We start from the raw sequence: 12,620 nt of genomic DNA on the forward strand, positions 1-12,620 counted from the left end.
TGGGTTAGGACGCTGAGCTTGTTCGGCAGTTTGGCGGGTCGAATCCCGAGTGCCGCGTAACAGAGCGAGCCCCTGTTACTCGTCCCAGCTTCTGCCAACCTTGCAGTTCGAAAGCACGTAAAAATGCAAGTAGAAAAATAGGGACCGCTACGGTGGGAAGGTAACAGCGTTCCGTGCGCCTTTGGTGTCTAGTCATGCCTGCCACATGACCACGGAGACGTCCTCGGACAAGCGCTGGCTCTTCGCCTTTGAAATGGAGATGAGCACCGGCCCCTAGAGTTGGAAACGACCAGCACACATGTGTGGGGTGAACCTTTACCTTTTAAATGCACAAAAACCAAATTTTCCCAGAGATGAAGGCGCCACGATTCCTCCATTAAGAGTCCATGCCACAGCCTTGTCGTTGTGGGCCAGACAGATCGTGCTTAATATTCTTGGTCACAAAGCTAGGGATGGTAGAAGAATGACCTTTCCATAGTTCTTCAGAGAGAAAATCAAGGAGTGGGTGAAGCCAACCAAACTCAGGACTGCTCCAGATCCCGTGCTGGAAAACAAGTTGAATCTTTCAGCCAGGAACATTGTTGAATAGCTGCTATTATCTATAATATAGCTGATAGCATCATTGAACGTCGATTTCTAAATTGGTAGTGTTGAGAGAGTTAAAGAGAGATGTTTATACAATCAACAGAGCAGAGCGTTCGAGCAAATCCATCAAAACCAGTTCTGGAAAGCCGGGTTGAAGCTATCTTCTTTGGTAAGATCATCTTCTCCCAGAAGTCCCAACAGAACGTCCTAAGTTCTTTCTAAGTTCTTCCTAAGTTCTATCTAAGAAGGCATCAAGAGATGATCCGGAGTAACAATGGACTTTTATTTTCCTGGGCTCCAAGATCACTGCAGATGGGGACTGTAGCCAAGAAATTAAAAGACGCTTGCTCCTGGGGAGGAAAGCCATGACAAATCTAGACAGTACACTAAAAAAGCATAGATATCACCCTGTCAACAAAAGTGCGTATAGTCAAGGCTATGGTCTTCTCAGTTGCAATGTATGGCAGTGAAAATTGGACCATAAGAAAGGCTGAGCACCAAAGAATTGAGGCCTTTGAACTATGGTGCTGGAGAAGACTCCTGCGAGTCCCTTGGACTGCAAGGCGATCAAACCGGTCAGTCCTAGAGGAGATCAACCCTGACTGCTCTTTAGAAGGCCAGATCCTGAAGCTAAAACTCAAATCCTTTGGCCACCTAATGAGAAGGAAGGACTCGCTGGAGAAGAGCCGAATGCTGGGAAAGGTGGAGGGCAAGAGAAGAAGGGGACGACAGAAAAGGAGGTGGCTGGATGGAGTCACTGAAGTAGTAGGCGTGAGCTTAAATGGACTCCAGAAGATGGTAGAGGACAGGAAGGCCTGGAGGAACGTTGTCCATGGGGTCACGATGGGTCGGACACGGCTTCGCAGCTAACAACAACAACAATGGACTGCTTACACTGATCTGCAACTCTGAAATGGTGGCTGCGGGGGGTGGGTGGGTGGGAGGGAATGACTCAAGCCTTGGGAGATGGATCACCAATGAGCTGAAATCCAGCCACCTAGCAAAGGCCTTCTTGTGAAAAGAAAAGGAAAAAAAAGAAGTAATTTGAAGAATCGGTCAACTGAGTTGTAGTGGAAAATACAAGATCCTTGCCTTGAACTCTGAAGGGGAACAGGTGCAGAAGACTTCCTTCTGTTTCAGAGGCCAGCAGAATACAGAGAAGCAAAGATTGTCAAAGGCAGCCAGCTCCACATGAAGGAACCAATCGGTCCCAGATCAGATGCTGGCAGGGGTAGAGCTTCTTCCTAGACAAAGAAGCTTCTATGTTATGTTTTCCATTTGTTTATGGTGCTGAAGGAAACTGGAGCCATCTTGAATCTCAAGACTTCAGCCAGGCTTTCTCACTTGAGATCCCCAGATTTGATGTGGAATGCGCCCAGTTCTGATTCAGCGCACTCCCTCTTGAGCTAGCTTCTGCACAAGTGTTATTAAATTGATTACAGGACATTCTAGAAGTCGGGATGGCCAGATGTGTTTACCAGAGCATCCTCTATGGAGAAAAGAGCAAGCAGATTCAATCGGGTCCTTCAGTAACTCCTGGAGCGCATTTTCAGGGTGAACTTAATTCTGCACCATGGCGTTAACAACTGGGATGGAGAAAAATTTACCCTTGCTTCAGGAAGAGACCTCAAGCGTCTTAAGGACTGCCATAGAAACATTCAAGGAAGCCAACTTTAAGGATGCTGATAAAACGACAAGGGATGATCGCTGTGTATCTGGGCTCAATCTTATGGGACCGTTTCTTCTCCTCCTGTGACTCCAGGACCACGTCACCTGTAAATTCTCCCTGCACATAATAATGCCAAACAAAGCATTATCTCAACCGATCAGTTATAAGGAATCCTACTCAGAGAACCAATTAGGGATCCGATGAAGAGAGAAGCGAGCTTAATGGGATGGAGAGCAATTTCCCAAACAGGTCAATAAGGAACGAATCCACTCTGTCTATCAACCAGGAGGATGAGAGGACAGCACAGCTGGTTTTGAAGGTGCTTCCATAGCAGATTGGGTGGGCAGTGTTGTGATTATGCAAATGGCCAGGGTGGATCCAGATCCCTTTAGAAAGAGGCCACCTGATTAAAGGCATGGATGGAGAAATTCCTATATCAGCAGAATGTCCAAGAAGGACAGAGTACCACAGCTGATGGGCTGAGCGGTCAAGTCCTCGTTTCAGAGTCCAGAGGTTCGCAACAGTGGACGCTGGGCAAGTGAGAAGCTGCTTCCGGTTTCAAGACAACAGAACAGTGACCAATGTCATGGGTGGAAGCTTGTCAGAGAGAGATTCAACCTAGAAGGAAGAAGAAATTTCCTGATAACGAGAACAATGAATCAATGGAACAGCTTGCTTCCTTGGGTTGTGTTGTGATTCAGGGTCAGCCTGTGAGTTCGGCAGTTGGGTCGGACGACTCAGAGGAGGAGGAGGGGGGTGTTGAAGAGCTTGCTGATGATGGCCTTGAGGCTCCGCAGAGCCCTCAGCCGGGCCCCTCCCACCTGGTCACGACAGAGACCCAGCTGTGTGAGCCTGACAGCGTGGATGAAGATGACCCACAGCTGGCCCTGTTCAAGGACGCCCGACGCAGGAGGCAGTCAATCAGGAGTAAACAGAGGAAGGCAATGGGGCACCTTGGAAGGAGGCAGAGAGAGGCCACGCCCTGAACTGTATTTAAGGGGAATGCGTGGGAGGGCTGGTTTGCTGAAGGCAACCACTTGGATAGTTCCTGTTTCATAGCTCCTGTTTCATGGTTGGTGTCTTGTCTTGCTCTGTTTTATGTTAATAAATTTGGCAGGCTTTATTCCAGCCTCTTGCCGTTTGTAAAGGGGTTGTCCCTGCTTTTGCTGCAGGGCCGGTAGCAGGCTGGTACAGAACAGGTTGTGGGTGCTCCATCACTGGAGGTTTTTAAGAATAGACTGGACAGGCATTTGATTGGGATGGATAAAAACTCCTGCCTTGAGCCTCCAAGGTTCCTTCTAGCCCTATGATTCTACGTCCTAGTGGCCCACTTACCAGAAAAACTGACCTGTGCTTTCCCTCCAGTTCCAGTGCTACCCAAAATAGGGCACAAATGAAGATGCTTGAGGCATGGGGGTTTTTAATTGTTCTATTCTGGCCCCAGAGAACACCTCAATGGATGAGCGAGGAGGCTGAAATTCACAGACTTCCTGTCCTCCAGCAGAGGTTACAGCTTCTACAAAGACTGGGCGCCGGCGTCCTAGACAAGGGAGCTACCTGATGCAATCCAGTTATTCATTGTTTTCTCCTCCTGGGACTTGTCACGGGTTCTTAGGGTTTTCATGACCGCTCCCTTTCAACTTGTCAGTCATCCTCTCAAGAACATGCCGGCCTAGAAGCCAGTAAGGCAGTCCTAAATCCTGAAGTGAGAAGGGGTTTCTGTGTATTCCGTTAAGACAGAGTGGGGCTAAGATTGGATACTCGTGCTTCATGCCCCTGGTCAGTTCAAGATTCCAACAAATTGTTAGGAGGTTGTATGTTCCCAGATCTGCCAGAATGAACCAGGCACAAGTCAGATGCCTATGAGGGTACGAAGAAAATCCTTCAACTCAAGCAAGACAGACAGTTGAGAGCCTATTTGTCTTCTGCAGCAGAGGCCCCCCCAACCTTTTGGGCACCAGGGACCGGTTTCGTGGAGAGGTTTTTCCGTAGACCAGAGGGGGCGTGGTTTTGCATGCTGCCTGCATCCTGCAGATGGGGCTTTGCTTGTTTGGCATGCTGCGGACCGGTGCCGGTCAACGGACTGGGGGTTGGGGACCCCTGTTCTACAGAGCAGGAAGCCTGAATGAGATATGTGATCCAGCATCAGCAGGAAGGTCAGGAAACACTTTCATCCAGTCAGCCAGCAAGAAGTCCATTGGCGACAGGGTGCTTGGTGATGGGTGGGTGGACTACCTTGATGGGCAAGACATTTGGAGTCCCATTAATGGACTTTTGTAGAGCAGTTGCTTGGACAGAACTATTCATGTTCACAGACACATTTGCCTCCACAAACACAACCTTTGAACACATGGTGCCATATACTAACACAGTCTATACACCCTTCGTGTCACCTGTCTTGTCCGTAACCAAGAATGGTGGTAGGACTGTTGCACAGCAAAAGGACCGTCTATGAACCTTTCAAGTGTACAGTTGCGATACTGGATCGAACGCACAGAAAATTGTGCAGACTCGAGAAGGAAAGAAATACGGATTTAACGTTACAATCTTTGAAGGAAGGAATTCAAAGCTTTTTTGTTTAACATTCACAACAAGATAATGTGGAGTGGAAAGGGATTGATGCAAAGTTATCCAGAGAGAGCTTTGTTGCAGAATGGAGGATATGAATTTGGGTCTGCCTAATCATAGCCTTACCGTGGTAACTGGATTCGCATTACCCTAGGGCAGAATGTGGGGTTTTCTTGGTTCTGATTTAACAGTTGTTTGAGTCCAACCTTTTTTAATTTATAGTTTAGCCTGCTGAAGATTCAGCCATTTGTGGCTTATTTCGTAGACTGTGAATAAAATTATGGCTCACTATGATGTATGAATCCAGTTACAGCTGGGTTCAACATTCCAAGGTATAATGTGCTGAGCCTGTTGTAGCCATTCTGGCTTGTTAAACCATGGTTTAGCAAAACTTTAAGCAATACCAGTTATGTTAGTATCACACTGAACATCAGGACAGTTAACTATATTTTGCCTAATGCGTGTGAATTATGTTGGGTGGCTAATTCAAAGCGTTCTATGCACCCATGCGGAATGCCATATACAACAGCCAACACCTTAGTCACAGTATTCTTTAACTTAACTCTAGAAGGATCATGTCAAACTAGGAATCTTGTTCAACATTGCAAATCAGGTTCAGTTGATCAGTGTGCGAACCCATTAGATACAGAATCCTGTCATGGATGAGTTACAGGTAGCAAGAGTTTCTGTTGTTAAACAAGGCAGTGCATCATTCCCAGTTTTATGACCATTTTTGTCATGGTGGTTCGGTGAACCATTGCAGTTGGTGGTTATGTGAATCATATGGTCTTTAAGCAAATATGGCATTTCCCATTGACTGCTTGCTGAAAGCCAGCTGAAAAGGTTGTTAAATAGCAATCATATGGCCCCAGGACACAACCATTGTAAATACAGGTCTGATACCAAGCAACCAAATTGTGATCCTGTGACTGTAGAGATGCTATGTCGGTTGTGACAGCTGGTTGTAAGTCACAGGCTAACTTTGAACACTCCCTAAACGAAAGGTTGTAAGTTGAGGACTAACGTATTATGCTCTTGTAGGAACTGTTCTCCACAACAATGCATTTTTGGTGAATTATCTTCATGCTAGTCTTTAAAATGTAACATTAATCAGGTAATGAGCATCAGCTGGTGGATTTGGGCAGCATGTTAAACCATGAATGCAATTGATAAGCTGGAATGGCTGGGTTCATTCAGCATAGTAAGCCAGGGTTTGTATAGCCAGCTTGTTAAACAAGCCACGCTTGATGTCTATACATAATCTAAATCACAAGCCATAGTTTTATTGCCATAGTGGCTGGGCCAGAACTGCACACCAAGCCCAAAGGAATCCGTCTTGGATTATATTCATACAGCAAACCATCTTTGGGATTGATTCGTATCTGATCGGTGCCTGCAAGACGAAAAATAGCTATGATTTGCTGCTTGCATTTTAATTCTTTCCGATGATCTTTCTTGGGTCTTTGCTCTCTTCTAGATCCATCACGCGAGCCTACTATAGGAATTCCGTTGGTGGCTTGCTCCTCTTTGACATTACCAACCGCAGATCCTTCCAGAATGTCCACGAGTGGCTGGAGGAGACCAAGGCCCACGTCCAGCCTTATCAGATTGTCTTTGTCTTAGTGGGCCACAAATGTGACCTGGACACGCAGCGGCAAGTCACCCGACACGAGGCCGAGAAACTGGCCCTCGCCTACGACATGAAGTACATTGAGACCTCGGCCCGGGATGCCATCAATGTGGAGAAGGCCTTCACTGACCTGACTCGAGACATCTATGAACTTGTGAAAAGGGGGGAGATAAGCATCCAGGAGGGCTGGGAAGGGGTCAAGAGCGGCTTTGTCCCCAACGTAGTGCATTCTTCGGAAGAAGTGGTGAAGTCAGATAGGAGGTGCCTGTGCTAACTGGGGAGCCCCAACGGGTTCCATTCTACTCCACAAACTTGGTGGGAAAGCGGAGGTGGTGCGGTTCGGGAGGCAAAGCACCAGCGCTTGGACAGCTGGAGGACAAAAGCCCCAAAGGAGGCTACAACCCCATTATGTACGAATCAATCCAGATGCATGTTAATGTGGTAGAGATAAGGCCATGGGAGTCTGGAAAACTGGGTAGGGATAGTTGCCCTCAATGGGTTTTATGTACCTTGGTTTAAATAGATTCATTGATCACCGCTTTTCTCCTTTTTTCCTATTTTTTTTTTAAAGCCATAGTCCAAATTGCCTACAATTAGGAAGCGTATTTCGAAAAGGAACAAGGAAAAGAGACAGAAATCATAGCTTCTCCAGAAACCATATGCTTGCTACCTTTTAAGAATCACCATGGCTGAACTAATAATAATAATAATAATAAAGGGCTTGCTGCAATAGAAATTAAACAAGTCAAGGCACTGCGGAGCCACTAAAATTGAAGCCAGAGAGACCGTTATTTTATTAGGAGTTCCAATATGGATGTTGCAGAAGTTTCCCGGAGTTTGATAGTTCAGGTTCCACTATTGATCTGGGAAGAACTCACCAGCTGAATTGGCAGGGTCAATATTTTATTGGTTCTTTCTGAGATGTACAGTCACGTTCCTTCAAAAGCCCCCGTGCTCCTCCCTCTTATTTTTCTCCAGAAAAGCAGCCCCATGAAGAAAGTTGGGGGTGATTGGTCCAGAGCCAACGTCATCCATGGTTGAGGGGCACTAGAAAGACCCTAGGTGTCCCTGGTCCTAGCCCAACACTTCAACCATTAAGAGTAGCCATACTGATTCACAATCCTGAAAGGATTCCCAGGAAAATATTTTCTAACTGCTCTACAAGTCAGGTGTGCAACCCTTTCCATTTTAAATTAATTTGCTTTAATTAAAGTAGAATTACACAGCGGTGAGTCTTCCCTATGTATTTCATGGTTTCCTCCCCCTATCACTTAAACCACGTCCAGTTTGAAGAAATCTTTCAGTTCTTGCTCGGTCTTTCATCCAAGATCTGAAGGAACTGGAATCTCAGATTTCTGCCATGATGCAAGAAGAGGTAACCCTATTGACTTATTACCAATAACGGCTATTAAAATACACGGTTGGATTTATATTCTACCTCTTTTCTCAGGGAGTTCCGGCAAGTTTGTGCGGGCTCTCTTTCCCAATACCACAAACCTTCGAAGCAGGTTGGATGAGGTGGTTAACTGGCCCAAAGTCTCACAGCGAGACCTTGATCACCCCACGATCACCTCATTAGATCACCCTGATCAGTACATTTATCCACTACATCCCTTAATGAAATGTTGGAGGTTGCTTGGGCCACCTGGAAAATTAATTCCTGCAAGTCATAGGAAGGGGGGGGGCTGGTGTGTCTGTGTGTGAGAGAGGGGGTGGGTGTACATTTTTGATCAAGGACGTTCTAATTTTCTTCTGGAGAAAAGCCAAGATTGATTAAAGCAGGAGGAATCCACGCTTCCTGCTCTTGGGAGGTTGCATTTCCGGCAGGTCCCAGCTGAGAAGAAAGAGGATGCATAGTAAGATAGGCAAGCAAGAAGGGATGCAAAGCAATCGTTTTTGCACGTCAGTGAACTTGCAAGAATTGTAGTTTTAAAGGCCTTTCTTTCCCTTCTGAACATATTATCAATCGTTTTAAACGTTAAGAAAGCGAGCTAGATTAGTTAAGTGAGGGAGCTCATGAAACAACCTGGAATTCTTAAAGCGGAAAAATCAGTGTTTACAAAATAAAATAATAGGAAAAAAAAGATTGGTTTGGTTGTCAAAGAGAGACAGTTAAGACGTGAGCAGAAGGAAGAAATCTGGGAGATGCTGAGTGATAGGAAATTGCTTTTAAATCACTGTTTAAAAATAATTTCTTTACCGGTTCGGTGGGGGCAAACAAGCAGATAATAATTCTCCCAGTCCGCAGCAGAGATTGGTATGTCAAATGCAAATCTCCGAAATTACTTTTAAAGGCAAGATGAATCTGCATTTTCAGCAGCAGTTCCACTTTTTTTTCCTTGTTGATCAGTTTGCATCTGGAGCCCGGCTTTTTTATGGCCATCTGAGGCTCTGAATGCAGAATGGAAGGAAAGGAGGGTTGGATTCCTAGAGAGCATTCATTCTTGTAACATTTCTGAAGAATGTTTAGGAAGAAGCCAATGTTAAAGGAAACAATGTTAATTAGAGGCTTGGTTTCTTTTCAGGAAAGTTTGCTTTGAGGCAGAAAAGGGCTATATACCCTTTTTTAATGACCTACATGCATTCAGGGAGTTTACGTTTCTTTCTGGGGTTGACAGTAATAATTTTGTGATCGCCCCCCCCCCCCCCAAAAAAGAGGCTCAGATACAAATAGATTGCGCCTGGCTCAGATTGCAAGCTGCAGAAGTCAGAAGTAAAAACATTCATCCCGTTTGCTAAGGACATCGGGAAACATTTTTTATAGTGATACAATAGTTTGAATAAGGGATGAAGCCCACGTATGCTGAAGACATTTTTTTAAAAAAATCGGTAAGTCAGATCTAGACTAATTTCAAGAATCTTGCAAAGCGCTGAACCCAGAAGTAAAATAAGATTGTAGGATTGGTTATATTTTGCATGCTCTGCCTCAAATTGTAGCTTTCTATACGGAGTAAAGACAGAAAGGCAAACTCTTCTGCCTGTTAACCAATTAAAGACGTTTTAGTCAATCATCTGAATTTCTGCTGAATAATGGGGGGGCAGAGGGAACATTTCTATGAAACAAAGAGGTTGGGTTCTTTTTAGATAGTATCTGCGTGGGTGTGACAGACATTACTATTGTAGAAAAATTCCAGCTTCTCGCATAAAGGATTGCTGCTTATGATTTGGTATGTGCTTGCATTAAATATGCTTTTTTTAAAAAAAATAGGTCTATTTCCACAGGAAGGGAGGGGGTGTTAGCGGTTTAAGTCAATTAATCAAATTGATTTTTAGAATCACTCGATCCAGCTGATGAAATGTTGGAACTCCTTTAAAAACTAGCTTTTTTTCCCAGATAGGAGAATAAAGGGTGGGAGGAAGTGATGATAGATCCATGTAATACTTTTGAAGAGTGTCAGTACACTTGTTGGAACCTTTTGTTTCATTCTGAGTTTTTGCTATAGTTTTCTGTTTCTGCATGATTCACCAGTGACTTCAAATTATTTCTGTGATCAAATTAAGGCAATATCTAAACTACTTTTTAAATGCCTGTTTATCAAGTGTTGAAAGATATGCTTACGTATCTTAAGTTACAGTTGCTTGTAGATTTCACCTGGACTTGGAATAATTGATCCATTAAAGCAAAATAATTCAGAATTGATTTTATACACATCAGCCTTATACAGTATGCTATTCCATGTGCTGTTCAATTCTCTGTAGAATATTTCATATACATGTACATTGTGCAAATGTGCACACATAGATTAAAAATTAGGCTGTTACAGAACCATGTGCATTAATGGGAGATAAACATAGAGAAGAGCCACAAAGATGATTAGGGCACTGGAGGCTAAAATATATAAGGAACGGCTGCTGGAATTGGGTATGTCTAGTTTAATGAAGAGAAGGACCAGGGGTGACGTGATAGCAGTGTTCCAGTATCTCAGGGGCTGCCACAAAGAAGAGGGAGTCAAGCTATTCTCCAAAGCCCCTGAAGGCAGGACAAGAAGCAATGGATGGAAATTAATCAAGGAGAGAAGCAACCTAGAACTAAGGAGAAACTTCCTGACAATGAGAACAACTAATCAGTGGAACTGCTTGCCTCCAGAAATTGTGGGTGCTCCAACAGTACAGGTTTTTAAGAAGAGATTGGACAACCATTTGTCTGAAATTGTATAGGGTTTCCCCCTTAAGAAGGGGGTTGGACTAGAAAGCCTCCAAGGTCCCTTTCAACTCTATTATTCTGTTATATTCATCTAAGTGACACAACTCACTTCCTCTGGATTTGAGGATGCATTCATGCCCAGTTCAGTGGTGCTCTTACAGCATCCTAATCTTTGGTAGTTTTAAACTTGTTTAGTACTTGGTTAGTACAGCCAACGGCACTGACTGATTTTAAGGCAAAATTTAATACGTGCAAATCCAAGTCTAATCTGAAGTCCAAAATCAAGAACATCTCCTAAATCAGCCTTTATGGAGCCATGTGCTAAGATTATTTAAGTGATAAGAAATTACATTTTTTCTTACTCTCATTTTTAAAAAGCCTGGATCCAGCACCAAGCTAAATCAAGATCTATGAACTAGCATAGCAGAAAATGCCTTCTGAGTGGGGTTCTTTCCTATATCTCTGGGTTAATACTGACTTAAATTAAGAATAAACATCTTTGATTTGTACTATCATGTATTAGGATGACAAAAAGACACATATAAAATATATTTAAATGAAAAGGAAAGTCTTAATAATCCTGATAAAAAGCCATGACCTAAGTCTTTTTCTAATGATTTACATTTTAACCTCTGTACACAATTAGCAGTGTACCAAGAGTGGGGCAGGAAAAAAAAAGATTCCTGTCTTTTTTTAAAAAAAATGGAAGGGGCTTGCTTTTGTAAACCTGATTTTCTGAACTGATTTTGGCTTTCTGACTAGTGCAGGGGTCAGCAACCTGAAACAGTGAAAGAGCCACTCGGAACCGGTCCCCTCACAAAAGGAAAAACTGGGAGCCACAAAAAATGTGTGTGCATGCGCATACATGCACACATGCGCAGAACAGGGTTTGAGTGGAGCCAAGGTGAGATATGCACCTACCCTGCATATTTGAGTTGATTGGTTGAACTTTTTTAGTCCCACTTTTTTTTTCTGGACTGCACATGGCAGAGGACTGGGAGCCGCAGGAGACGGCTGAAAGAGCCGCATGAGGCTCCGGAGCCGCGGGTTGCAGACCTGTGGACTAGTGCAAGAGAAAGGGCTAATGAGTTAGTAGGAAGCCATGTTTTCTTTCTAATGCTATCTGGCAAAATCCAGCAAAACTAGGAACAAGCCGAGTTTATTGGTTTCAAGTTCTGCATGCTGGACTTCCAAGAAAAATCCAGACCCTCCAGATATATAAATATACTGTACATTTTTACTAGCTTTCTGTTATATGCACTGTAATGAAATGTTATGCAATATGTTGTACTTAGCTGTGTGTGAAAGAAAATTATGCTCATGTTTAGCAAAGCAGTTAATGTGAATATGTGACATGCAAGATGTGTAAAGATTACTTTTTATTTTCTGCCATTTTTCATGAACCCTCAAGTAACTCTGTATACATGAACTGTGGTGGGATCTTCCCTCCTTCCCCCGCAGATTAGGTTAAAAATAAACAGACCCACTGTTTGCCATGGAATCAGTATTTTTTGTTCGTTTTTACTTGTAGGCATGTGCCTTCATTTGAAATATTTTAAAGTGTCTGTTGTTAAGCACAAGGATGAAAAGATTCTAAGTGACATAAATAGCACAGCAGTCCAATCGGATGACAGACAAGGTAACCCTTTGCAATATTGGCTTATTGATATTGTGTATAGTTACAACTTCACTGGAATGCATACGTTCAAAGGGTTTGCTCTGCAGATAAGCAGCCCCTTTCTGACATTCTACAATTCCAGTGTCAAGTGAAGATCTTTCCTATTCCAAAGACAGTAACCTTTGCTGAACTCTGCCTCTGAACATTTCATGGACATTTTGGCAGTCCAAGGAAGAAGACATTCTTTTAGTTGGCTTGGAGTAACTCTCGACTGGGGCTCCGAGGGAAATGCAACCAGTTGTTAGGCTCAGATCACAGAGACTGATCAGGTGGCATTTTGGCCAGAACCTATTAGTTCTTCAAGGACTAGCCTTTTTGGTTGACCTTATAAAAAGCCATTATTGAT

The 12,620-nt window shown here is 43.8% G+C and overlaps 1 protein-coding gene across 1 annotated transcript in view; it reads left to right on the forward strand.

Annotated features, from left to right (window-relative positions):
• The window catches only part of RAB39B (RAB39B, member RAS oncogene family), a gene marked incomplete at its 5' end in the record, with an annotated part of 10,883 nt that extends 3,983 nt beyond the window's left edge, over positions 1-6,900 (forward strand). The window contains one exon of the mRNA XM_083371867.1: positions 6,300-6,900. Within this exon, the coding sequence (XP_083227993.1) occupies positions 6,300-6,726 (427 nt within the window). The 3' untranslated portion in view covers positions 6,727-6,900. The remainder of the gene's footprint in view (positions 1-6,299) is intronic.
• Between the last annotated feature and the right edge of the window lie 5,720 nt (positions 6,901-12,620).

This window comes from Vipera ursinii, assembly GCF_947247035.1.
Source record: "Vipera ursinii genome assembly, chromosome: 12".
In the NCBI taxonomy this organism is placed as follows: Eukaryota; Metazoa; Chordata; class Lepidosauria; order Squamata; family Viperidae; genus Vipera; species Vipera ursinii.